The following is a 27,949-nucleotide window of genomic DNA, read 5'->3' as shown; positions in this document are numbered from 1 at the left end:
CATTCAATCTTCCATATTTCGCACACAATATTGCGCCTTCAAAACAATCTTCATACATGTGTTAATTCAACGGTGTTCCAACTAATATTGTAAACGCGAATGTAAGTAATTATACTGAAGTAATCTTCTTGAAATTTTGCATATATTACTAAAAGTCGGGGGAAGGACATGGGGTAGGTACTTTTCATCCCAGTAAAAAACTATACCTACTTGGTTCCCGTGGAATTTGCGTAAAGACTATTTATTATACGTGGCGCTAAATTCGCACGGACGAAGATGCGGATAAAAGCTTGTTAATGATTTAAAAATAATAAAATAAACGTAGATACATATTTAATGAAAGAAAAATAATGAGGAAACATTAACACATCTGCGCATGCGTTGTTTACCCTTTCCTTAAACTAAACATATCTTTATTGCATTCTTTGCTAAATTTCATTTTGGTTATATGTTACATCAAAATCTTTACATTTCTCTTTCATCTGTTCAACTTTTGACGTGTTTGAGCTTAATTCTTAATAAAATATTAATTACAGATTTACGCGAAAAATTCGCCAGGCAAACACAAGTCGTATATTTATAAACTAAGTGATAAAAAAACGAGATAAACTAAACACGACTGATTGACATAGTAAAAGCAATTTTAATAAACTCTTGACCTGCTTTTGATAGGACATTATCATTGAACTTGAACTTCAAGAATTTGAAATATAATAATATTTTACTGTAAGTCTTTTATTAAAATTTAAATATTTAGCTGAATAATTGACTTTTCATATAATTCTTATAACTAGGTATACCGTGGCTGACCGCGGTACATTTCGAGCGCTTTTAAATCTGAATATTAATAAGCTACTGCGTGTCGATATACGCGATTTAGAAGCCAACAAACAAGTAATTAATATATTTAATTGACTTGAAAACCTTGTCATAAGAATTGTCGTCCATTTACTGAGTAACAAATTTCAGGCAATAAAAGTATAAAGATAACTTAAAAAAATAAGAAAACAGAAGTCTACAGATAATTCTCGCTGAAGATATCTGCAGGCTTTGATAACTAAAGAAGTCAGCATAAAGAATACAAACACAATATTTTACTTATCGCAGTTATATTGACGAGCTCTTCTTAAACTTGATAATAGATGTCAGTGTAACAAAACAAATAAAATTAAAAGTGTATGTCCCTTTATTTATTTTCCAAACCAGTTCGACTGATCGACTGATAACGAAATCGCAAATTGCTATTGAATCTCATTGCTAGGGAAACCCAAGAAGGTTATTCCGCGAGACGGCATTCCGTTTGTGTTAAATTAATTGGTCACCTGTTGTTCAGTTAGTTTGGATCATGCGGAGCTCGAGCAGAGTCGCCCTGGTAGGGACAGTCCTAGCAAGGTAAAAAACATTTAAAAAAAAAAGTACTTATATGTTCGTAAGTGGCCAGTGTTGCTCAAGGATTTCCTGTTTTGAATGTGGAAGTGGAACCAAGTCTTTTTTGATTGCATAATAAATAGTTATTATCATTTTTTTTCGTAACAGTATACTATCAAAATTAAAAAAAATATATATATTTTTTTAAATTTTTAAACTGCGATCGAAGCGAAAGAAGTGTGCAGGAATTCTACGTACTTATTTATTTATTGTAAAATAAAACATTAAAATAATGAACAACCATTATAAGTGGTTAGTACTTTAAAGGTGTTTTATGCGTTTATAAAGTGCAAAAAGAAATAAAAGTAGAGATCGCACTAAACAATTAATTAAAAATGACGTAATAATTAAAACAATTACGATGTCCTTTTAAACAGGTAAGAATGTCTATATTAAGCTAATTTGCGTTTTGTTTTTATCTCGTACAATGTATCAAAAAACCAATATACATATATATCAATATATATTTTCGTATTTCGCGTTCAAACGCTCGTTTGTTTTGACTCCATTGATAATTTAATTGGGTTATGTATACAATAGTATAAAGAAATTAACGAGAAAGGTCAGGTCAAGAGTACACTAAGCTAAATAGCTTGCATAAAGAGATTGATGAAAGTAGATGAAGCAAAAGAAGTGTGCAGGGATTGTAGAATAAACCAATCATATTTATTGTAAATGTAGTGATTCTTAAGAATGAAAAAAAAAATGAAAAGCACCCTATTTTATTTACGGTGCGTTACATTAAATAGATGTTTAGAATTTTAAGAAACGGCATAGAAAATATTTTTTGAAACACGTTTAACAACACATTTCATAGTATTTACACAGCAAATGTTCCTAAAGTAATGACGTTATTTTTATAATTGATAACGTTATCATTTGACAACGCATTTAAAGCAATTTGTCACAACAACTATTGTTTTTTCTTATAATTTGAAGCTACATATATTATGTGTTTGAAATATAAAAATATTTTATTACTCCATTAATTATAATTTTTTTCAATGTAGGATTTTTTATTCATAAACACTTCAAACTACTAAAAATAGATTACAATTTAATCAAATTATAAAAAAGAAAGAAAAAAGATGATTACAAACTAAAATTTAATTTACAAATTGTACAGTCCCTGCATAGCATCAACATCATTAATTAATTATATTATTAACCCAAAGATTTAAATAATTTCCAGAAATAAAATATTAATATACAGCAGAATGAAAATTCTTAATAGGTACATATATTATTATATTCTCTTCACTCCCCCCGCCTCCGCAATGGAAATCAAACTTGTCGAAGATTTATTAAATACCTAACCTATAATTAGAAAAACATCTATAAATTTGGGAATTCTCTAATGAGTCATAAACAATCCGATATTTTCCATAGATTCTTTTAATTGCTATTCGCAGTAATAATCTGATTGACACCTTAGTTGACTGCTGTTGTTCCTTACAAACTATGCTCTTTTTGATAATAGATAATGAAAATTCCAGTAATATCGGATCAGTAGTTAATGTGAAAATCACAATGATGAATAAATGCAATAGAAATCATAAATCTACAAACATTAACCGCGGCTTAAAAATACAATTTTAAAAATATAAATTACTTAGTTAATGGATTTATTTCCAAATATAGTTCTTGACAGAGAAGCATACAAACACTACAGTTTCTTGGTAACAAACTAAGTTAGTGCATAAGCACCCTATCTCCTATCTGGCAGACAAATTGCACCACATTTTGCTTGATTTATGTTCCCTCTCACACGATTCTGGCACAAATTAAAGGAACACAGATATATCGTATAAGTAGAGAACATTCGCTACTATGTTTATCTGCCTCCGTAGCAAGGCGCTATTTTTATCGCACAAAAAACTATAGCTGTCTCGGTTCACGTCGTAATAACAAACGAAACAGCGATAGTTTTTCGCGCGATAAAAACAGCGTCGAGCGTGCCCTGCTATGAAAGCTGGTAGCGAAGGAAAACATTATATCAGCTGCTTTTCTTTCCGGTCAGATTGTTAAACTCACTCAAGGCAAAGGCTCGTAAACTTGATATTCTTTTTTTTATAATGGGCTCTCAAGATGTCCGCTATTTCAAAATCCATATACTTATCTCTCCTAGTTCCCTGGGTGCGCATTTTAACGTACGACCGTGTACGAAGAGCGAATCTAGTTTGATGATAAATAAGTTCCTGTCTGTTCGGAATTCCGGCTGTTCATAATTTTTAAGTCGAGGACAAAACACTTTCGGCTAGCACGTTGCTTTAAATGCGTATTTCGAGTTGGACTTATTTGACGTTGTAAAATATTTCAAACTAATACAAATATGTTCTATAAGAAGTTGATCTCCAAGGTTCATAATTCTCATTCTCTTGAGAAGTGTTACGGGGCTCGGGGTCTGCCTTTAATCATTCTTATTATAGATAAAAAGAGCATTCTAAAATAAATATCAAGTATACGATTATTATGTTTTCTGAACACATTAATTTCTATTAAGTACCGAAGTAACTTATCCATATACTACATTGTCTAAAAATTATCATTACATTAAAGTGACATTGGTTTTAATTGAACAATGATTGAACAATGATTGGTATATATTGTATTTACTTTATGTAAGTTTATTTTTTTTGTATTTATATATTTATTTTATTATATTTTATTTATGTATTTGTTTATGTATGTCTATTATTAGTTGTGTGAGTGGAGTACACGCCTGTCACCCTTTCCATCACATCTCCTGTCTCGGGTCTGCTGGAAGAGATTTCTTTTGAAATAAGCAGAACCTTTGTAATTTTGTTTCTTGTGTTTATCAGTCTCGATGTTTTCTGTGTACATAAATTAGTAAATAAATAAATAAATAAATGATTCACTGAGGTATACTATCTGAATTTTGCAAAGTTCGTATCGGAGTGTATCACATCATCATGTGTATTCTTGACATTTGTTACTTCTGTCATTATCATCAACAATTGTTACCCATTCCGATCTTACGTCGGCTCTTTTTTTTCTTACCATTTGTACCTAATAAAAGGCATTTATAGATATAGTTATGTAGTCCGCTGTAGATAGAGATATATCAATGTGTTGTATCGAATCTAGAATGGAGTTTCCTTGGTTTCTTCCTTCTAACTCTTCATAGTCGTCAGTATATAAGAAGGAATTGATTTAAAAAAAAAACTTCGGAGAAAGTAGATAACTTTGCAATAACAGGTCTAAATATATATGTGATTTCTCGATTTTGAAAAAGTCCATTGCAATGTAAGGGTTGTTTGACTTTATTCGCGAAAAACGAATTATTCCTTTAATTTCCGTTCACGTGAAAATTTCTGCAAATCTTCTCTTAGTACTAATATATTGTATTTAATGACTGGCAGACAGACAACATAAAAATAAAGATAAAATACATCTTGAATTTGGCTCAAACGAGAGTGGCATAATCTTGTTATATGTTCATAATTATATTTTGTGTTGCAGTGTCCTGTGCCTTGTGCATGGGAATACGCTAGGAGGTTCAGAAGATGGGGTCAAATATGACTTCCCGAATGACTTCATGTTCGGTGTCTCGACGGCCGCTTTTCAGATTGAAGGAGGATGGAACGCTGATGGTATGTTATATTATTTTTAATTCGTTTAACCAGTGGCATTTAAAACTAACACAAACTCTTTACAAGTAACATGGATAATCCGATATGAGTAAAGTAAAGGTAGCGCTTTTTTATATAAAAAACTGATTTTACCTATTTGCAACTACGGATACAACACACAGCTGGAGAAAACAAAATTCGTAATAATTTGCGTGCATATGTTTTTCTATAAATTTTGTTTTGCTTAAAGACCGAGACATTGGCAATATAGAAAAGAAAAATTAATGACAATGCAAAATGTTTTTGTAAATAAAAAAAATGTATAACACGCAATAATACAACAAGAAAATTATAATTAGAGTATTTTCAGTTATTATTAAAAATAATTTTGCTAGATGATTTAATAAAATAGAAAATAATTTTATAATTATTTTTTATTGTTTTATTTCAGAGTACAGTTAAAAATGCAGTATTCCTTTCAATAAAGTCTCCAAGTTCAAACTTCTTTAAAGTTTCATAAATTCTTTGCCAGGTAAAGGTGAAAGTATGTGGGACACCTATCTCCACGAGCATCCAGAATACACACCTGACCACGCCAACGGGGACGTAGCAGCTGATTCTTATCACAAATATAAGGAAGATATCGAAATGATAAAGGAATTGAACGTCAAATATTACAGATTTTCTCTCTCATGGCCAAGGTTGGTACCTATTTACAAGATAAGCTTTTTGTGCAAGTTCAGGTACGTAGGTAAATTCCGTTTTATGGAAATTACTATATTTTTCATTTCCGTGTGAATTTCGGTGTTTACCAATTTTTATTTTACTATCTTAAGTTTCCTAAAAGATACCTTTTTTAAGTTTTGGATTTGCGTTGTCTGTTATTCTATGACTTCGGTGTCTTACTTTATAATACACTAGCGACCCGCCCCGGCATAGTACGGGTGACATTTATAGATATAATCTTCCTCAGAAAATACTCTTTCCATCATCAATAACGAAATCCGTCCACACTTTCCGAGATTAGCGCATACATACAAACAGAAAAGATAGACTTTAATTACTAAATATGTTGTAATGATAAATCACGTTTTTATCATCAAAACAGAGCCTCCAAAAAGTCGGAAAAGCCACGTTCAGCAGCGCCCTGTACTATAGTACTATAATACTACTATAGTACTATAATATTATAATATTGATTGATAATAATTTCCATGACGTTTCGCAACCGCTGTTATTATAAAAAAAAAAACAAATTGTCTTACAAACCATAAACTACGTCATTCTGTTGACTAAACGTTAATAACGTTCGTTAAGTGATTTTGACTCTACGTCGATTAATGAGTCAGTCAGTTTAGATTTCCTATTAGATAGGAAGAAATTCACATGCTTACTCAGTGGTGGCCATTTTATGATTAATTTCCATTCATTATATTAATTTTGTGGCGAACCTCATGTATGGGGAAAATGTGATAATTTTAAAAGCAATTTAGCGGTCAGAAATGGAAATTCACCTGTTGGTTGCTATATAAAGTAAAACATTTGAATCTTGTTGAAATACGAATATAATGAAAAAAATCGCATAAAATTTCGTTCCCGCGGAAATTTCTATTATATCATCTCTTAGTGCACTTCTCGACCTTACGGTACCTTCACAATTTTTTTGATTATTTATTTATTAATTTTATAAATTTACTTTACTATATTTATTAATTTAGTGTTCAATAGAAAATGCAACTTCTGTTAAATGAGTAATTGCGAAATCGAGTCACTTAACTCAACTGATCAGAGTTGAGTTAAGTGACTCGATTGTACCAATTAAAAATATGATAAGTACGAAGGAATCAAATAAGTCAAAATAACATAAGACCTGTGTATTATTTACAAAATCGATTTTTACAAATTTCAAAATACATAAAAACGTAAGACAAATGACATAAGTTGATATTTAAATTTCTATATATAATAACTTTCATCTTATACAGGATTCTTCCCTACGGGACTGACAACTACATAAACAAACCCGGAGCTACATACTATCGTAAATTGATAGAAGAGCTGCGTATGGCCAACATAACCCCAGTTGTGACTCTATTCCACTGGGACCTTCCTACCCCCTTGATGGATCTCGGGGGGTGGAGCAATAGGAAAATGGTGGACTATTTCGTAGATTACGCAAGGGTAGCGTTTGATCTGTACGGCGATGTCGTCAAAATTTGGACCACTATAAACGAACCGCATCAGCATTGTTATAACGTAAGTTAAAAAAAATTGACATTTTCCTTATGAAGATATTTTTTATATATACTTGCCTATATAAATATAATCACGCCCTTTACCTGAAGCTATAGGCAGAGACCATTTCATTTGCCACGATCTCTGCATACTTCTTACGCTTCATCCACATTCATAACTATTTTTATATTAACTCGGCGGTTTCGGGTACTGTTGAGCTGAAATTTAGCTTTTTTATTATTTATATATTATTAAAAGTAAATTGTCCAATATACTTTTTAAGCTAAATGTTTTTCTGCGGAGATTGTAAAAGTATATCAAAGAAAGGCTTAATAACTTGGGATTCTTCTTTTAGGCGCTGGGCTGGAAAAAATGAAAATTAAAGTACTTAAAATATTATATATGTATATACCTACATATAATAACGTCTATATCCCCTGTGGGAGAAATAGAGCCAATGATCTTAAAAAGGCTACTTTCAGCTGTATGGCTTATTGGTGGAATTGAGATTAAAATAGTTAGGGGTTGCTACATCGCCTACAAAAAAAATCCCAAAATATTATATTTATTATACCAAGTTTTGTGTTTACCTTGTATAAGGTGGCGATCTCACATTAATTACAAAAGGGGTAATAAGTCGACCTATGAAATGTTTTGAAGTTTAATTTAGCCGGTTAACTTTACACATTAATACTAAAAGGTAAACTGTTAAGATCTAACTTTATCTAAATCCAGAGGTAAAATTATAAACTATCAAATGTTTTATGTCATAAACCTTTATTATTAACAAGATTAACGATTATCTCTTTACAACTAGATTTGTCTAAGTTTATGCTAATAATATAATCACGATTATAAGATTAAGTTTAAATTTCTAACAATAACGATTTAGTTTAATAGGTTTGCACAATTTATCTTTACTCAACAATGTTTTTCATAGATATAAGCAGCCAAAGGACGCACTTATCTCAATATATTATATTTCATACATACTTACGTATAACCACGCCTTTATAACTTGCGTCGTGGTGGTGGACAGAGCCAATTTAACAATCTTTAAAAGACCGCAAGGCTTACCACGTTCAGCTGTATGGCTTATATGGAATTGAGACTCAAATAGTGATGGGACTATAAAAACCCAAAGTTGACTAGAGTACCTATCTCTAAACACAATTTATCGTAAAAATCTCCATATTGAGGAAACATCATCGATAATAGTTTTTTTTAATAGGGTTATGGAAGCGATTATTTTGTGCCAGCTATAGTATCAAATGGAGTTGGAGAATACCTTTGTGCCCACTACATACTATTGGCCCATGCTGAAGCATATCGACTTTACGAAAGAGAATATAAACCACATCAGCATGGTAAGGAAAAGTCTAATGCACTATTTATTTGATTGGGATAACTTTAGCATTAATCTCTGAAAAAGGAATTATTTTTGTACATTGCAACCAGTCATAACATCACAATGTGTAAAATTTGTCAATAATAGTAGAATTCATGTTATAAGTTAAATGTGAAAATAAAACTTAAATGTGGCAAATGGCCTACTACAAAACATACACTTATACAACTAACATAACATGTTGCACTTATAATGATGGCGCGTGTTACGAAAAAATGATAACGCTATGTAAAGTAACCATTGCAATGACCTACTAGAGGCGTATTTTATAAAATTCTTTGTACAAATAAAACCTGTGTTCTACTGGCCTAAAAAGACTAGAATGTGGAATTGTGTAATAATAGTTAATAAATAAAAAATGTAAGTATGTATGCATTTATACTTCGTCTTCGTTACCTTACGCCACTTTTTTCAAGTGATTTGGTACATTATATTAATTTGTTCTAATTTGTTCTGTAACTTATGCTTGCTTAGAATTTCTAATTAATTACACAAATATGGTCACTGGATTTCATATATATAATATGAGTAAGTAATTAATTTTCTTTAGCGCATTTGTTTACATTTCAGGCAGAGTCGGCATAACTCTCGATGCCTTTTGGGGCGAACCAAGGAACAGTTCGAATGCTAATGACATAGAAGCCGCCGAAAGGTATAATCAGTTTCATGTAAGTACAATCGATTCTCATAAATACAGAGTTTTTTCACACCAAATCACCACTCACCGTTGGCGCCGCAATTATCTGTTTCGTACAGATACTGCATAGCGACTCAGTGACCGTAGGTTGTGCTTCAACCAAAATTATTATTATCCCTCCCCGCGTCCTTATCTCCGATACCGACATCTAAGAGGTTTCTAAGACAAGAAAAAATAGATATGATTTAAGTCTAGACCTCATCTTGCTTACCATCAAGGAAATTGAGGTGAAACGCACTTAAATTTTCGATTATAAAAAATATATTTTAAACTCCCAATATAAATTTCGTATTGCCTTCTCATTTGTAGAATTATCGATTATTATTATTAATTCTATATTAGAATTCCAACTCGTAGGTTGCTTTGGCCTTGCCTCAGATTAACCTACATTCATTAACAAACTTCCGATTCCGACATATCTCCGGAAATGTGTTGAATGTTATCAAGAAATTTATCTGTACATTTAAATAAGGCCTTTCCTTGTGCACTCTTAATAAATGGTCTGAGAACTTATCACACGTCAGTGATTTCTACTATAAATAGTGACATTAGTACATTTTGTTGGTGTAAGTGTGATATCTAGCGCATAAAAAAATTAAAATATGATTGTCGATGTTAGATCACCTTTTCGATTTCACATTTACCTACTATTTGACTCTCATTTGAATGTAGTTTCTCAACTTGATGACTAATAAATTAAAAAGGTATCTTGATATTAGTCTAGAAGTATAATAGAGTTCTCTAAGTTTCTCAAAATAAATATTTTCTCTGAATTTTTATGAATTTCAAAGAATATTCCTAGAAAAACTCTTAGATCTTTTCTTTTTATAGGTATTAAAATCCGTGTTATTGTTGTATCCGTGAAAAGTATAAGCTGATTACGATCGGGTGTTCGTTTCTTTATTCTCCGAAGGAAATATGATTATTATTTTTTGTATTCTACGATGGTAGAAAATCTTTGATTGACTGTAAATAAAATATATATGAGTACAGGTCTTAATTTTAGGTTGCAGTCACCGTATTGCGCCTGAATTTCGTTATCATTTCTCTTATCTCTCTCGGCTGTTGAGTTTGCAATTCAGGGTCTTAAAAGGCAGTACAGTAAGCCTTATTTTTCTTTCTTTTATTTATAATACTATCTACCTTCCTGATACCGGCCAGCCCTGGAAATACCCGGAAGACTAGTTTAGTGACTGTTTTTCCCTAGAAACCAGACGTCATTACATCGTAGATCGCTAATCCTATCAAAGTAAGAAGTATTTCAATTTCTTACTTACATCCTTCGGCGCTACAACCTATTATATTTATTGGTTTTCTTCTTGATCCTCTTTATTCCGCTCTGTCTCTGGCATTCCTACGCCAACTTTTTACTATCTATTACACAAAAAATACATCGGTTCCTGGACCGTCATCGAGATCATAATACTTCGGGATTATTCTGTTAAATTGAAAATAATCAATTTAAAATGTCTTTATATTTTTTTTAGTTGGGATTATATGCTCATCCCATATATTCTAAAAAGGGTGACTATCCTGATATTGTACGTATGAGAATTGACAGTATAAGCGCCTACCAGAATTTCACAAGATCAAGGCTACCTTCATTCACTGAAGACGAGGTAAGTTCAATGAATTAACAAAGTATTCAATATTTTTCACTTAGAGATATTTTTGTAGGTAAATAAGAAGGGTGCTAATTCAGCGCCAATAAAAGTTATGCCAAATTTACAAACTATTTCCTCGATTAATTTTTACAATCAGCATACGCTACCCGAAATAAAGATTTTTACTTACTTACTACTTTTATATACCGATAAGAAAGATTTGAAATTAAAATGGAAAACATTGTCCTAAATACAACATACATATAATCACGTCTATATCCCTTGCGGGGTAGCCAACTATCTCGAAAGGACTAATATAGCCACGTTCAGTTGTTTGGCATAATTTCATAAGTAGGTTTATAAGTACGTGTTCAGCAAATTTCACGGATAATTATGAGATTACCCGAAAATGTAAGCTACGTCTGAGCAACAGATTTCAAGAATTATCTCTAAAGCTGTGCAGTATTATATTCTCCTGTCAGAGCGATTACTCCATCTCTTATTATACCACTCATACATACATACATATAATGACGTCTATATCCCTTCTGGGGTAGACAGAGCCAACAGTCTTGTAAAGACTAATAGGCCACGTTTTATATATATAGCTATTTGGCTTTAAGATAGAATTGAGATTCAAATAGTGACAGGTTGCTAGTCTCGTCTAAAAGAAGAATCCCATTGTCCTTTAGTCGTTTCCTTTAACTTCTTATTAGATAGGTAGGTACTAGTCGAATACATAAATAGGGAACAGGCTAAATACTAATTTGAAATGAAGTTTGGTTACATAACGCGAAGTTGGTACTTTGCGTATTACCTAATAGCCCCGCGTAATAGATATATTTTATTCCTAATATTATAAAAAGGGAAATGATGTTTAGTTGGTCGTAGGATTACTTAAAAATTATTTTTTAGTTGGTTGTATTTATCCAATAATATATAATTTTGTATCATAATGTCTTAACAATTTGCAGATTCATAAACTAAAGGGAAGCTCGGATTTCTTTGGCTTGAATCATTACACCACATTTTTGATGTCCAGCTCACTAATGGAGGATGCTTGGAGGGTGCCGTCCATGGATCATGACACAGGAGTCAAGTTAGAACAGAATTCGTATTGGCCTAAACCTGGAGCAGAGTGGTTTACGGTAATATTTATTTCAAGTAAAAAAAATCACGATATTTTTTTTACGCAATTGAAATAACTCAAGTTTTAAGCAAACGTATTTAAAAATTCTTAAGGCTATTTTAATAATCTATTCAATGGGTCATTGAAATTTTACGATTTTGTTCTTGACCACAAATCGATGAACTAATAAAATTGTAAATAATAATTTCTTTTATTTTTTGATGATTATTTATTGACTAACATTTACTTATTTTTTCGATAGTTACACTTTTTGATCATAATTAATTATTTTTTTTATGTTCACACTTTTCAACAGGTCTATCCACCAGGCTTTCGGAAACTTTTTAATTGGATCAAAAATGAATACGGAAACGACATACCAATAATTGTCACGGAAAATGGGATGTGTGATTTTGGGGGGCGAAAAGATTACGATAGAGTACAATATTACAATCAGTATTTGCACCAAATGTGGCTGGCAATTAATAAAGACAAATGCAATATCGAAGGGTATTTCGCTTGGACCCTGATGGATGATTTCGAATGGAAAGATGGTTACACGTAAGTTTATCTCTGTTGTATGATCATAATGAAATTCTTTATATTCACAGGGCACATTTTTGGAGAGTCTTGTCTAGTGTGTATAGGGATCTAATAAATTTCTATACCACATTAAAGATTTAAGCCTATTTGTCACACAAATTGATATGTATCAGCGTAATCAAACTATGAATAATTAATAAGATTATCGTCTCCACGGTACCTGTTGTCCTTGATTGTTAAAACAACAATATTGCCCATTCAAGCCTATAGTTAATTGTATCAATTATGATAAACGGAATTAAAATTCAAAGTCGTGATTATTGGAACAATGAAAATTAAAATTTTAGTTTTCCTGTTCGCTGTTTTCAATGTCGGAGTTAATAGTTTTGTACTAAGGATTATGTTAATTTCAATATTTTAAAAATGTCTTTAAAAAATGTAAATTAAATTTGTATATCGACTTTAGACACGCTATTTTTTTTTGATAAATTCAACTCATATTTTTTACCTAAAAAGGTTTTTTTACCTCACATACTTATCAGTAATATTTTGTTTGCAGCGTTAAGTTTGGTTTATATGAAGTGGATTTCGATAGTCCAGAAAGAACACGCAGAAAAAAGTTATCAGCTATAAACTATAGTAATATTGCCAAAACAAAACAAATAGATTTCAATTTTATAAAGCCTCATTTACTGAAATATAACATGAATGCTATATTTTAGTTAATAGGCTATGTTTTTTTTTATTTAATAACGAGAAGAGAAAGACTGTGATTGAACTTTGTACAGCTTCAAGATAGTGTTGTTAAAAAATAAATAATGTAAAAATGTAAATAACTTTAGCAATACGAGTAGGTATTACTTAAAGCATGACTATAAAAATAAGACGATAAATAAGCTTGTGCTCGCGACTTCGCTGACTTAATACTTACATGATTGTCGCATTATTTTTTATTTACTTTGTAATTTTGAAGGCTACAGTCAAGTACAGAAAATATTTTGTAAATTTTCATGATAGCGTAGCCGCGGTCAAAAGCTTACATTTCATAAGATGTGAAGTATGTGCATACATTAGCTAAATTTTTTTATATATTTTGATGACTATTTGAAAAAGTTATTTTGAATCAAAATAAATATGTTTCTAAAATGTTTAAAGCACGTGAACATTTCTTCGACAGTTTTGTTTGTTAGTCCTTACGCTCATATTTGCGAAATATATTTATTTTTTATATTAATGATGGCGTTGACTGATGGCTAATTGGATAGATTCTCAGAAAGGAAGCGTGCTGGAATAGGCAGATTGACGTTCGTTCAACACATTTTCTCTGTAATGATATTCTATAAAACATACTTACATTTATTCGGAAAATGCAGGAATATTTTTTTATATTTAACATTGAATACGGGATAACATTTTATCTAGTTTTTTTTTCTGTCAATCATTTAAGCCTGAACGTGACGTGAAAAGTCACAGTGTGAATAACAATATTTCGACTAAATTGAAAATTGTGTTTGATATATAGATGTTTTATTTGTATAAAGCTTTTGTTTGTAAATTTGTGTTTTTTTTAATGTTTTCTTTTAGACTTTTATATACTGTAGTCTGTCTTCTACGCAAGGAATATTGATGTGATTACTACGTAGGTATTATTTTTACATACCGGTGTGATTTTGACTTTAAAAACGCGAAGCTCAAGACCGAGCGGGATAGCGACGCACTGTGGATGCCCTCTGCCCCAGCTAGGGGACATAGGACCTTAAGTAAAAGTAAGTGATTTTGACTTTAAAAGCTGGTCCTGAATTTGATCCCCAGCCAAACATTTCTGATTGGTTCGAGTCTTCATATTTGTCTGTTATAACGATAAAATAATTTTATTTTTCTTTTTAACAAAAATAACAAAGTAACGTACGATACTTTTTTCTGGAAATTCTCACGAGAATGAGAAAAATTATTAAAATTTTTACGTGGGCAGAGCTGCGGTTGGTAGCTGTGTAGATTAATATAAAATATTATAAGAACTATCTTCAACTCCAACTATCTTCAGGATTACATCTGTGTAATTTGTCCGGTAAGTTTTTATAAGTATTTCGTCAATCAATATACAATATAGACAAACCTTCTTATCGCAAATAAAAGTTAAGTTTGAAACCTACTTAATATTTTTCCTACAAAATAATAATGTTAAATATGTTAAAATTTTGGATAAACGTAGTTGGTACTTATTTGACTTAGCATTAAACATAAATACACAAAAGCAAACAAACAAACAGAGTTTGTTTCGAATCTATAAATAAACTTTTATAGAAATAATAGCTCAATTTAATATTCATGCTAACCAGAACTAATATTGGTCAAATGTGGGAGTCGTTATTTGTGTTTCAATAGTACACAAATCTGCTAGTTAGCAATCGGTTGATATTAACAAACATTGCAACATTGAAATTAAATTTGAAGCAAGGCCTAGACAAACAAATCTAAATTCAAGGTGGTTTTGAAAAGAAATTTGATGATTCTGATGAATAATTCAAATCAGTTGGCAAGGTAAACTAAGGGATTTCCCCAATTCGTTTAGCAAGAATAATGAATCCAAACCCTATATTATCCTTTAGACATTTTTGTAGTACAAAAATTTTTGCGCATTTTTTGAAATATATAGATAGTATTGGTTTCCTAGCTTTTCGTTGAAAAAATTGGAATATCCAAGTCAAAACTAAAGTAGAAAGATAAATGCCAGAATATGGATCAGAGGTCCAGTGAAAGCGGTGAGAGGTGCAACTGGGAATACACAAAGAATGAGAATGATAGAAAAATGTAACGTGATGCGCAGAAAGGCACAGGTTCTAATCCCACATCGGCCATGTACCAGTGACTATTTCCAAAGTTACGTCCATTAATTTTAAAACTAACCACCTCTTACGGTGAGGGAAAACATCGCGAGGAAACATGCACTTTCAGGAAACTGGATGTGCAAATACGGGTTAGGCTTACCTGCAAAGGATGCGGGGGTCAGAGGAGAGTCGCTTCGTGTAAAAACCTGACTTACCAAATATGGGGTCCATAGTCAAAGGCATACCTACCCCGAGCACCTCTCCAAAGAGGTGATGATGCAATCGGGACTTCAGCCAGAAGGGAGAAGGAGAAGAAGAAGAAGAAGGGTAGGATAGAAAAAATGGCGCCCCTTCAGGGGACACTAAATAAATATCCAACTTAAATTATTTATTGATCATGATCCTGGTATTATGCCGCTCATACCAAGATTGAGGAGTTAAATTCACAGCTTACCATTTCTTGATACAGTAAATTTAAGTGAAAAGCTAGCCTATGTGCCGTCCAGTGATTGTCGAGTGGGTGAAATGTCTGGCTTAAAATCTAGTCTGGGCTGTCTGCCCGTTATATGTTACTGTGAAATGTTCTACCGGAGTGCACAATATATTTATTGTTCCATTTAGCAGTGGCAGAATTCATGGCATTTTTCTGTAACAATTGTTTTAGGCGTATGCCAAATTGGTAATGTTGGTGTTCAAGTAGTGTACGTACTTATTCAATACAGTATAACATGTAAGTATCTAACATTAATACATACATAAAATCACGTCTATTAGAGGGTATACAGAGTAAAAAAGACCAATAGGCCACGTTCAGCTGTTTGACCTAATGATAGACTGAAATGCTACCTTTATATGAATGCCGTATTAATTAACTTATAAATAATTTATAGACAAGTATGATAATTAACTTTAAACATAAATACTCACATGTATCATGTGTTATCATGTATTATCCCACATGGCGTAGACAGAGCCAACAGTCTCGAAAAGATTGAAAGGGCATGTAAAAAAATTTATTCAAATAGTGACAGATTGCTAGCCCGTCGCCTTAAACAAGTATCAAACTTTAGCAGGCTTTACCTTGATTTTAATGAAAACTTAATTGAACTAGGTACCACCTATATTGATTTCTCCTATACAGTCTTCAATGGTCCTCACTTGAAATAGTTCTACGGTAAAGTTGACATTCATACGGAGACGTCGTAATGTAAGATATCTATATTAGTTTCGAGTTAAATTTGTGAGACTTACCTGTGACGTAGATTGTAACCCGGTCAACTATTTTCAGAGCTGCTCTACTTTGAATGTTCTATGTTGTCTGGTTCCAAAACTGTACAGGAATAACCTATGTATCAAGATTGCAATTTATATTTTCTCATCAGAAGAAGGGAAGGGATATCATACATTCATTTGACCATCGGCCAATTTTGACATGAAATATGATAAATTAATAAAAAGAAACCACAGGTTCAGTTAAGAATTTTATTGGCAAACCCAAAAGAATCACACGCATTTTGGAATTATTTTTTTAAATTTAATCATAAAAGATATGTAACATCAACACAAGTTACTGATTTTTTTTTACCTCTTTCTTTACTAAGTCTTCCAGCTGAACGTGGCCTTTGAGTCTTTTCGAGACTGACGGCTCTGTCTACACCATGTGGGACAATAGACATGATATGTAAGTATTTATATTAAAAAGTGAATTGACATACTGAGACTATATAAATTATTCTTACGTATAATTTATATGAAAAAAAAAAGCTTTATTTTTTGCCAGACCAAACAAGTGAATAATAACTTGTATAAGAGAAATTATTTTCATTAAGATTCGTCCTTTCGTCTTATCTGCGCAAGTCAGCAGGCGAAAATGTTGACTGCTAGTAACATCTCGTAGGTGTCCCTCCATCACTTAATTAATAAGCGGATTAAACGCATCATATATCAGCCTTTGATATAATATTGTGGACCGTGCTTCATTATTTATAAGTTCCACTTTCTAAGTTAATCATAATCATCCTTTAGTTAACGTAAATATAGTTACAACGTGGGTGTTCGGACTTAAATAATAATACCAAATAATGGACTATGTGTAAGATCTATGTCCCACGCAAGGTATTCAAAGTTCCGAGGTACGAGTATATAAACCTGTGATTTAAATCAAACAATAAATCAAGTGTGTGCCTAAATAATATGTTTGGATATGTTGTTGTTTTATATTTTAATATGGTCACGTCTATATCCCATGCGGGGTAGACAGATCCAACAGTCTTGAAAACTAAATGGCCACGTTCAGCTATTTGGCTTAATGATGGAATCGAGATTCAAATAGTGACAGGTTGCTAGCCCATCGCCTAAAAGAAAAATCCCAAGTTTATAATCCTATCCCTTAGTCGCCTTTTACGACATCCATGGGAAAGAGATGGAGTGGTCCTATTCTTTTTGTATTGGTGCCGGGAACCACACGGCAAAATTTATATTTTAAATACATACTTATTTGATGTACTTTGTAGAAGACGAGAATTTTTGGACGGTATACTTTACTCACTTCAGTCGTACTAACTAAAAGAAGTATTCCGTTAGTACCCACTAGAGTCACTACACAAAAAAGTCGCCTGATCCCGAAATATTGCAATGGATAGTATTATCCTAACAAGCAAAGTGAGAGAGAGAATACCTGTTCTTCCATCTCCTGGATTGTGGTTACCGGCGGACCGTAGAGAATATTTACCGGGACAAAACCAATGAGCTTCACAAACGTTGTCAAGTTCTTCATTCTGTTTCTTGCCCTAAGGTTTGCAGTATCAAACAGGGAGACAGGCTAGCAGCCTATTACTGTTTAATCTCAGTTCCATTTTTAATGCATGCACGTGCACGTGATTTTAGCCTTAAAAAAATTCTGCACTGCAGTTTATTACCGCTTTTTCTGCACTGATGCTTTGGAAACAGCACTAAACTTAGATTTAAGTAATTTATACAGATATTCGGGAATTGATAGGTAATTAAAAAAATATATATAAAATTCAAAAAACGTGATTGTATGTACATATGTTAATGCAATTGATATATTTTACTGTTTTACTCTTTCTATCTAGAAAGAGTAAAACAGTAAAATATATCAATTATTACTTCATAAGTTTCATGATTAGAAGGATGATGTCTGTTATGGTTACTCGTTAGTTTGTGTTTGTTTTCATTTACTCCACAAAGCAAGCATGCAACTTGAGGTGTGTCTTTAAGTGCCCATTTATTTTAATAGAACTTAAATTAAATACAACTGACCCAGTGCAATATACAGTGAATACTCGTAATCGCTTTTATATTAATGTAGAGCCTAAGATTAGATGATATGAATATATTTTAGAATTATTAAAAAAAGGCCCACCAACAAGAAGCTTTTCAATACGTTTTTTTTAACAAGGTGACCCTTCCATAATAAGGTCCTTTATTACATCTCTTCATATGATAATCCTACTTACTACATCTCACATTTGGCTTCACTAACAAAGCTAAGTCTTTTTTTTTTGCTTATTTTTATTTCGTAATAATTCCATTATATGCGCATTCTATAGATAATTCACCCGAATGGCTGCAGTAAATTGCACTATGCTGGTCTAATTCTGCAACACTGGACATTGTGGGCAAGCGAGCCACTTCATTTAAGCTGCAGACTGATAGCTTAGCTAAGTTTAACTTAGTAATGAGTTGAGGTTTAAATAATTAAGGCAAACTAACATGCGAACTGAGCTTAATTATTTAAGAAAATAACTGGAATCCGGTAAGAGTTTGTTCTAACTGTATACTAAAATGACGATGAGAAATAAACTTTGTAAATTTAAGGGAAACGTATTAAATGTATCAGCCCTTCTGTTAATTTTTGAATAAATATGTTTGTTTATGATCGTCGAGATAGTGTTTAAAAGTTTGATGAATTTAGATGAAGTATAAGCAGAAATCATTTGCGATATTTCTATCAATGTAAATATCATAGTTCTTTTAATGAACAACAAGCTGCAATCTTTACTGCATTTTTGTATATTAAAACTCACAATATTGCATTTAAATAAAATAAGTCATATTCTTACTTATCACCTACTAGCTTTCCGCCCGCGGCTTCGCCCACGTGTAATTCGGTTGTATATAGCGTTTTTGTATTAAAATATTTTACGCTACCTAGCTAAATGACGGTAACGAAACCATAGCGCGATCTATCTCGATGCCAACGCCATCTATCGAGCATCGAGACAACTCGTGATAGTTAATAGAAAATAAAATTCGGGTGTTTTATTTATGCATACCGATTACGCCGAGATTTATGGACCGATTTACGTGATTCTTTTTTTGTTCGGTAGAGTATACTTTCAAGTTGGTCCCGTTGTTACCTAGTCAGGATCTGATGATGGTATTCCAGGGAAATCAAGGGCAAACCTCAAATTTACAGGCAATTACGTTTTTGACAATTTCATAGATCTGTTTAAGTATTTGCGTCTGATAGTCATCATCCCATGTGAATGAGCTGATGATGGAAGGTACAACTCCTCAACGGTTAGGAGTTGAAAGAAAATTCTTACGAAGTTATACGTACATGTGAGGCTATTAGGTTGACCTGATAATAAAAAGTTAATCTCATTAACGTTAAGAATTTAGGTGAAAATGGATGCGGACAAATTTCGTCTCTTCACTTGTTTCCTTTTAGCTGTTTGTATGGGTAGTGTTAACACAAAATAGGGATTTAAAGGCGTGATGTTATTAATGTTATGCATGTATGTACATAATTATGTATGTTATTATGTATGTTAAAGAGACGACTGAAAGTTGTCATACAAAGTCTTTTTTTTTAAGGATGAGAAATCATCAAATGACCTCTCCCGCTCTGGGTGGAACGGAAGGGAGTGTCAGACTTTTACTGACTAAAACCCACCTCGTTCCTTCAGTTGCCCTTTGCGTTCCGGGGCCACGGTATCTCGTTAGAACTTTCCCGCAGCCCCGGCTCAGTTTATCCCGTTTCCCCCCCTTGGGGGTTGACATTTCAATAATCCCTTCTTAGTGCTCACTTATGATACTAAAGGAACCTCTGTTCAAAATCTCAGACTCCTATACCGAGCGGTTTCGGCTGTGCGTTAATAAATCAGTCACCCAATCGCACCCCCTAAATCACGATTGGAGGGTAGTTTGAAAAAACTTATAATGTCAAACATATTTACTTGCCTATGTACGTGTTCATGCTAAGTTTCAAGTTTATAAACCCAAGGAATAAGATTTTTCATAGAAAAGTTTTTACCCCTTTTCCCCCCCTTGGGGGTTGAATTTCCAAAAATCCTTTCTTAGTGCTCCCCTACATATCCCAAGGAACCTACATTCCAAATTTCAGCTGTCTACGACCAGTAGTTTCGACTGTGCGTTGTCTGTCAGTCAGTCACTCAGTAACGGAAGAGTTTTATATATATAGATAAGACTCACCTAATAAATTATATTACACTTTAACTCGTATATACTAAAAGCAACAATGCCCAAAAGCTAAATTCTACGATGAGTATTGTTAATTCTTTTTCCCTCTTAATTAGTGAACATTAGTTAGTGTACAAACCAAGCATGCAATGAACACGTTTGAATTGAATCCTCTTCCTGATTTTTATATCTGTGTGTGTGTGTAATGTGAAGAAGACGAAGTAGATAATTAAATGAATTTCCTAAGAGATAATTTGAAAAATTTGATTCAATGTTTCATTTCATTTCATTCATGTAACAGGAGAAACCCACGCCAGAAGTGTATTAACATACATCGTATACTCGTATTGAAAGCGGAAAATCTTTCAATATCGACGTGTCTCATTTCTTTTGCATTTTAAATGAAAATATGTAAACAATTTTCATTGCAATACGAACAGACAACATTCCCGAGAGTTCTGAAGTTCAGCTTTAGTGTAATATGTAGAAATTTATTTTATTTATTGGAGCGCTTTATTTACGTGATTTATTGATTCTGGTGTAACATTTATTAAATTAAGTACTTATAAGAAAATACTTGAGAGCTTATTTGTTGACGAGTAGAATAAACTTGAAATAGAGAAAATTTACAGTATATCAACTGTTTCATTTTATAATTTACGGTATCAACATCTGTAATCTAAATACAGAATTTTATAATGATGTAGAAAACTATGGAAACGTAGCACAAAACACTGCAGTCAAGTTTTTTTTTTTCTAATGATAATCCTAAAACATTCTCCTAATTTTCGTACAAAGTATTGTTCTAGCTAGGTACAGGGCTTATTAATAATTGCTAGATTTATTAATCCAGATAGCTCAGTAGGAGTCATCAATCATCCATGTCGCTACTATCTCTAGATTCACAGTCAAATTAATTTGGCCTAATCCTCTAATGGCGAAACCATTAACTAAGATAGCCTTTTAGAGTTAATTAAATTAAAAGTTGTGCTAGCTGATTTTTCAAGAATCTTTTTAATTAAAAAAGTTTAAGTTTCCTTTTTTATATACTAACGATTATTTGTCGACTTTTTATTAGAAACACTACTTAATTATTCACAAAAGTGTGTTAGTTTTCTCTATTGTATTTAAAGATTACATACTGTATTATAAATTCTCAAGTAATTGGTGTTAGGCACTGAATTAAGGTACTTGCTTTTTTATGTCTTATAGGAGCATTTTCGGGATTAAAAGCTGACAACTGAAGCATTTTAAATAGGTTGTGATAGGAGCAATTAGCTATGCGTAGCAGATTTGACAGTGATAAAAACTATTGTAAGAGGAATTATTAATGAAAATAGAGGAAGCCCAAGAAAAAAGGTACTTATTTTTTTGCAAACATATATGGGAGCAAAAACAAAACTAAAAAAAATTTGTGCTTAATTTAAAATATGGGAAAAAGAACACCGTATTTTGACAATGGATCCGTAACTTGCAGTAACCACTTATTAAGATGAGAACCGATGCTTTTTACCTTACCAGTACAGTATAAAATATTTATTGTAAAAATAACATTGATTATTATTGTCACCTTCACAATACTGATTTCCGAGAAGCGGATATTGTATCTAAGAGTCGTAATGAGCGTAATAAATCATAAATGTCTTAAAGACTAGACTACACTAGATACAATGTAGCAAATAAACTGGTTAAAATATTTTTTATAGCGTTTTATTATTAAATCAGGTTATATCCCTTTCATCATTTCAGGATCGCAATTTTCGGGATTTCTGCACCCGTAGGAAATTCTAATGATAATTTTTGATCCACGATGTTATTGATTTCTTTAAACCAATGGCGAAATTCGTTTAGTGGTGTCAGTATTAAAATAAAGATTATATTACTACTTATATCAGCAAAATTGAAATTATTCCTTTCAAACAAAAAAAAACTGAAATTCTATCTGTTTTAAATTTTTCCTTGCTACTCGAAACAGATCAACTTCAAATATGAGTCTGAGCTCAAAAATTCTGTTGACACTTTTAAAGCTTATACTGGGTGTCAAATGTATTACGCTCCGTTAGCAGCGCAAAAGAGCAAGGCGGAGTCACATTATACGGTTGCTAGGTGCTTCCGAGCTGCACGAATTTCCTAGGAGACTGCTTGTAATATTATTGGCATATGTACTTGATATTTAGAAAGAAATTGTAGCCTGATTAGATATTAAAAGGAGTGTTCTTAAAGTTTTGCGTTGTAAGTATGTTCAAAGATATAAAAATAATTACAAACGGCTTTGTGAGAAAAACATCATCCTCGTTCACTCACATTTTAAGATTTTAAACTGTCAGAGTTGATGATGATAAAGTGAGAGTGAAAATCCTATATTTTGTAGCTAAATAATATTCACAGATCTAATTATTTTAAGTATTTGAACAAGCAAGACCATAAATTCATGAAGCGCTTTCTACTCAAACATTGCAAACTAAGCTGAAGAATTGCAACCGCAAAATGTACGAAATTGTGCACAATTTGTACTGCTATTGTTCGCCTTTACCCGTACACACCAAAATCCCCTAGCCCCCAGTACAATCACTACGTTACAGATATTGAGCGTTAAAGGCTGAGCGCACTTGCGACACCACGCGACGCGACTTAGTGCAATCTAGTCTTTGAAATGTTAAAATACGCGTTGCAAGTTTCGTTTTGCCTCACAAGCAGAGAACAGATACCAATACTGTTAGTACTTGTTTTGTACAGTAAACGGTTCCAATTCAGGGCACCGCCATAAATAGGAGTTACCAAATCTAAATTTCAGGATGACATGTACTCGTATACTTACTAGTTTAAAATATATCTTTGAAGGTACTCAACTAAGTTCGATACCATCCTCATTGGTATTGACACCAGTGTGGTAACAGTAGCGTATCAATGCTAGTGAAATAGTTCCCAAAAACTATACTGATATTTCAAACTCTAGTCGCAATTGTGTTCAGAGCATAAAATTGGCATTGATACTACCGTTCTCCGTCTTGATATAAAATGTATGGAATCTATCCACTGCGTAACAAGAATGGGCATCATGTTTATGATTTATTTTTTTCTATTCAAGGAAATGGCTTGAATTGAGGCATATACATATATGACCACAAAGTTATTTTCCTTTGGACGTAAATTTACAAACAAGCTTAGCATTTATTAATACTAGCACGTTTTATGGTTCACATTCATCATATTATTCCGATACGAAAATATGAAATGAGATGACTAAAACTTCCATACATGCATACATATAATTACGTCTTTATCCTATATTTTGAAAAGGCTCATAGGCCACGTTAAGCTGTTTAGTTCAATGATAGAATTGAGACTGAAATAGTGACAGCTTTAAAATAAACAAACTTTTTATTTCATAATCCATGGAATAAGTGTAATATGGTCACTACGTACAAAACATATTACTCTAAAATGTGTGCATAGCCTTAAATTGTCTGTGCACATGGATCTGACACGAACAAACACATCGATCATTATTAGCAAACACAGCTTAATTATTACTACAGAGTATGTTCAGTAAAGTTGGACATGCATCAACATGGTACACTGTATTGAGTGATGTAATGGGATTACACCGTCTAATTTAGCCTCATTTTGGATTTCAAGTTACAAGATAATAAAAAGATTTTATCGTTTTTATTTGTTTTATAACTTTATATTGAACATAGTACAATGTCTAGTTAGTAATATTACAGTAGCGAATAAAAAATATAAATCACTAAAGTAAAGTAGCTTCCCGCGTCTGTCCCTATGTATATATGTATGCTTAAATCTTTTAAACTACACAATGGATTTTGATGCAGGTTTTTTAATAGATAAGGTTATTCAATAGAAAGGTTTATATGTCATTGTATAAATGCAACCCGTCGCGTTGCGAGTCGCTAGTAAATATTAAAGTCATAATTTTCAGGATAACAAAAGTCAGAATTCTAACTTATCAACAAACAAACGCTATACCTAATTATCTGGTGGACAACAAATATCAAACAAAACTTCCAACGAAACAATTTTTCTCCTGACTGTACAAACCACAATAATTGTAGAATTATACGACAAATTTATTGCTTTCACAATTTAGAGGTTGGGCACCGCAGTTTCAATTCCACATAAACGACCCTGTTAAAATAGAATAAGCCAACGAATTTGTGATTTATAAGCCGGAAAAATACCCGTGATTCATAGCTAACCTTTCCTTTCAATACGAGTAGCTGTATAGAGCTTCGGAATTAGCACATTGTTATTGTCGTTTCTATTTTCGGATTTTTTTGCGATATTCCCTCTTATATCGTAGCGTTTTTTATGCCGTGTGGTTCTGATACTTTAGAACCATTAAATAGAAAAAGAAAGGAAGTATCTTTTAACCTGCTATTTTAAAGCAAAAACCTAGTGTGTGCCAGGTTTTTATGTGCTTTCAGCTAGTCTTCTAGAATTTTCGAAACTATGGGCTCTGTTTAACCGGTAAGGGTTAAGACGTGATTTTGTAAAGAAACATATATAAAGTCAAGCCTCTTTCCCAGAGAGTTAGGATGAAACTACATATTTCCACTAGCTCGCATAATTCTTTCGCTCCATTCACATTCATAACTCTTGTCATTCAATCTCGTAGTTTTGGGTGCTCTTAACCCGCCTTTCCTTAGGACGTCCCTGATACGATCTAGGGTACGTTCATTCTTATTTCTATGAGAAAGTGTTGTAGCCACAGCCTGGCAACACAAAAAAATATACATAGATAAAGCGAAACTAGGTAACTCTCCATTAGTTACCACATTGTCTTTATTACTAACATAGTACGTCGAATGCAAGCCCTTTTAAAAACAATGCGTAGATTCTCTAGTATTACGTATCCTCCAATAAACTTCCACTCAAAAAGGTTACTTATTTATAGCCGTGTCACAACGTAACTTGACCTTTGTGTAACGAAACTAGAATAATTTTTCATATTCCCATTATAACAAATAAACTTTAGGCTTTATAAGTTGCAGGCTCGAATCGTGACTGTCAAGGGGAGGAAATATTTTATAATACCTACATCCCGAACAGAGGGTTTGATGTGTCAACAGGGCCGTCTCGTTACACTCGGCCGACAGGGAAAAGACCACTCTGCTATGATCCAAAAGCATTGGCTTTTTAAATTTGTGCACGCCTCCAATTTCATAGACATATTTGAATCTATCTCCATTTCATTAAGCCTTAAAATGGAACAAGCTTCTAGCCTGAAGTCTTATGGGATAAAGATGCGATCATTATGTTTGTTTAATTATTAATATAATTAAATGAAAAACCAATCATCAGCAATATACATCGTCAAAAAGACAATGGATACTTGAAAATTGTGGAATTTCGAAAAAAAATACGTAATTAGTTTTATATGTAATTAAATATAAAACCAGAATTGTTTGGAACCAGTTGTTAGCTATATAGCTAAGCAGAGTCAACCAAAGGCGAGCCAGGAAGAAAAAATATCTAATTAAAGAAAAAGGACAAGTTATGTTTGGAACTATTTCTTAGTACAAAGCAGAGCCAACCAAAGGCAAGCCAGGAAGTTGGGCGTTCATTAATCACGACACGAAAGTTGAACGCGTGACTAATTTCCTGACTTTATTCAGAACAGCCCGTAAGTGTTTAGTCTGCATTTGCATTTTGCTGCAACACAGTCTCGGAATATTTGCAAATGAGGTTGTTAATAGACAATTAAGTATGTTGCCTTCTAGATTTTCAAGTTTGAGTACTTTAAATTTGAATATTTTCAAATAAGGTTCTGGTTATTTTTCCTCCAGGTTGTAAAGAGCTAAGCTTTATTTGTAATTTACTGAACATGTTCTAAAAATAAGTTAAATTTACCATTATACATAACATATTTCTTATTATTTTTACTATCTTACTTTCATCTTATTTTTGTAACGAAAATTTACAAAATATGACATATGTATGTAGATTTTGCCTTTCACGAATATAAAACCCTAGATAGAGCTCATTAGTTTTAACAATATTCATTCCATTATTAAATTAACAAATAACAATATCAGCAATTTCCCTACAGTTGTTGAGAGAATCGAAAAAACGATGAAAGTTCATTAGCATATTGAAATATGATACTTCGCCGACGTCAGGTTTATGCATAAATTTGGTTTCGCCCGCATGATTCCTTGTTTCGATTTCACGTTGTATTTTGTTTTATTGTTTTGTTCAACGGTATATTCACTGATACGATAACAACATTTTTCTGCTAAGTAATTTTTAAACTTTTGTTAATAATTTCAGACTTGGGCTTCGTAACTTCTGCTAAAATAGTGTGTTTTATTTTACGATATTTCCCGCTATTATCTTCATACTTCGGGGCTCCTAAAAATAATATTTATTAAAATCTTTCTTATCAACGTCTTTTTTTTAAACTTTCAACCAAATTTAAAAGCTGAAATTTGGACGCCTTAGGGTACCACCAACAAACATATTTTAGATGAGTAGAATCAAGTAATTTCATTTTAAAGCTTAACTTTGTCATTAATAAGAATTACTTGCCATCAGTAAGCAGGTGAGCTATCTAACGGAGAATTGTCTGCACCATAAAAGGGAATCTGACTGCAACTCTGGCTTTGTTAGTCAAAGGATTTGAACTAGGCATTGATGAGTCTATCAGTCAAAATTTCTGATTGTGCGATGTAAATCAACCGCCTGCATTCTACTCGTTTCCCGCCGTTGTACTGCAACTTTAATGGGATTTATTTTGTTATAAACTGAAATGTAAAATCACGATATTTTTTGCTAGAGGCAACTATTCGACATACACATAATATAATGTCTTCACTTTATAGGATAATCAAAAGACGTAAAGGCCCATGTTTAATGTATGGTTCTTACATTGATGGAATTGAGATTCAAAAATAGTGATAGGTTGCAGCCGATCGCTTAAAAAGTAGTATTTTCCTTAACTCTTACAATATTAGATGCCTCAATTAATAATTCACCTGTTACTCTCTTTAATAGTACTTACATTATTTTACCA

At 32.4% G+C, this 27,949-nt stretch overlaps 1 protein-coding gene across 1 annotated transcript; it reads left to right on the top strand.

Moving 5' to 3' along the window:
• Positions 1 to 1,241: 1,241 nt before the first annotated feature.
• On the top strand, positions 1,242 to 14,304 carry LOC106134627 (myrosinase 1). The gene is made up of 10 exons (XM_013334721.2): positions 1,242 to 1,392; positions 4,912 to 5,042; positions 5,554 to 5,722; positions 7,007 to 7,277; positions 8,488 to 8,623; positions 9,235 to 9,332; positions 10,849 to 10,980; positions 11,940 to 12,113; positions 12,411 to 12,655; positions 13,197 to 14,304. The coding sequence occupies exons 1-10, from the start codon at positions 1,346 to 1,348 to the stop codon at positions 13,357 to 13,359; spliced, it is 1,566 nt and encodes a 521-aa protein (XP_013190175.2). The 5' UTR covers positions 1,242 to 1,345; the 3' UTR covers positions 13,360 to 14,304.
• The last annotated feature ends 13,645 nt before the right edge of the window (positions 14,305 to 27,949 follow it).

This window comes from Amyelois transitella, chromosome 9 (genome assembly GCF_032362555.1).
Source record: "Amyelois transitella isolate CPQ chromosome 9, ilAmyTran1.1, whole genome shotgun sequence".
Lineage (NCBI taxonomy): Eukaryota > Metazoa > Arthropoda > Insecta > Lepidoptera > Pyralidae > Amyelois > Amyelois transitella.
Note: the sequence above shows the minus strand (reverse complement) of the source record. Positions and strands in the feature narration are given on the sequence as shown.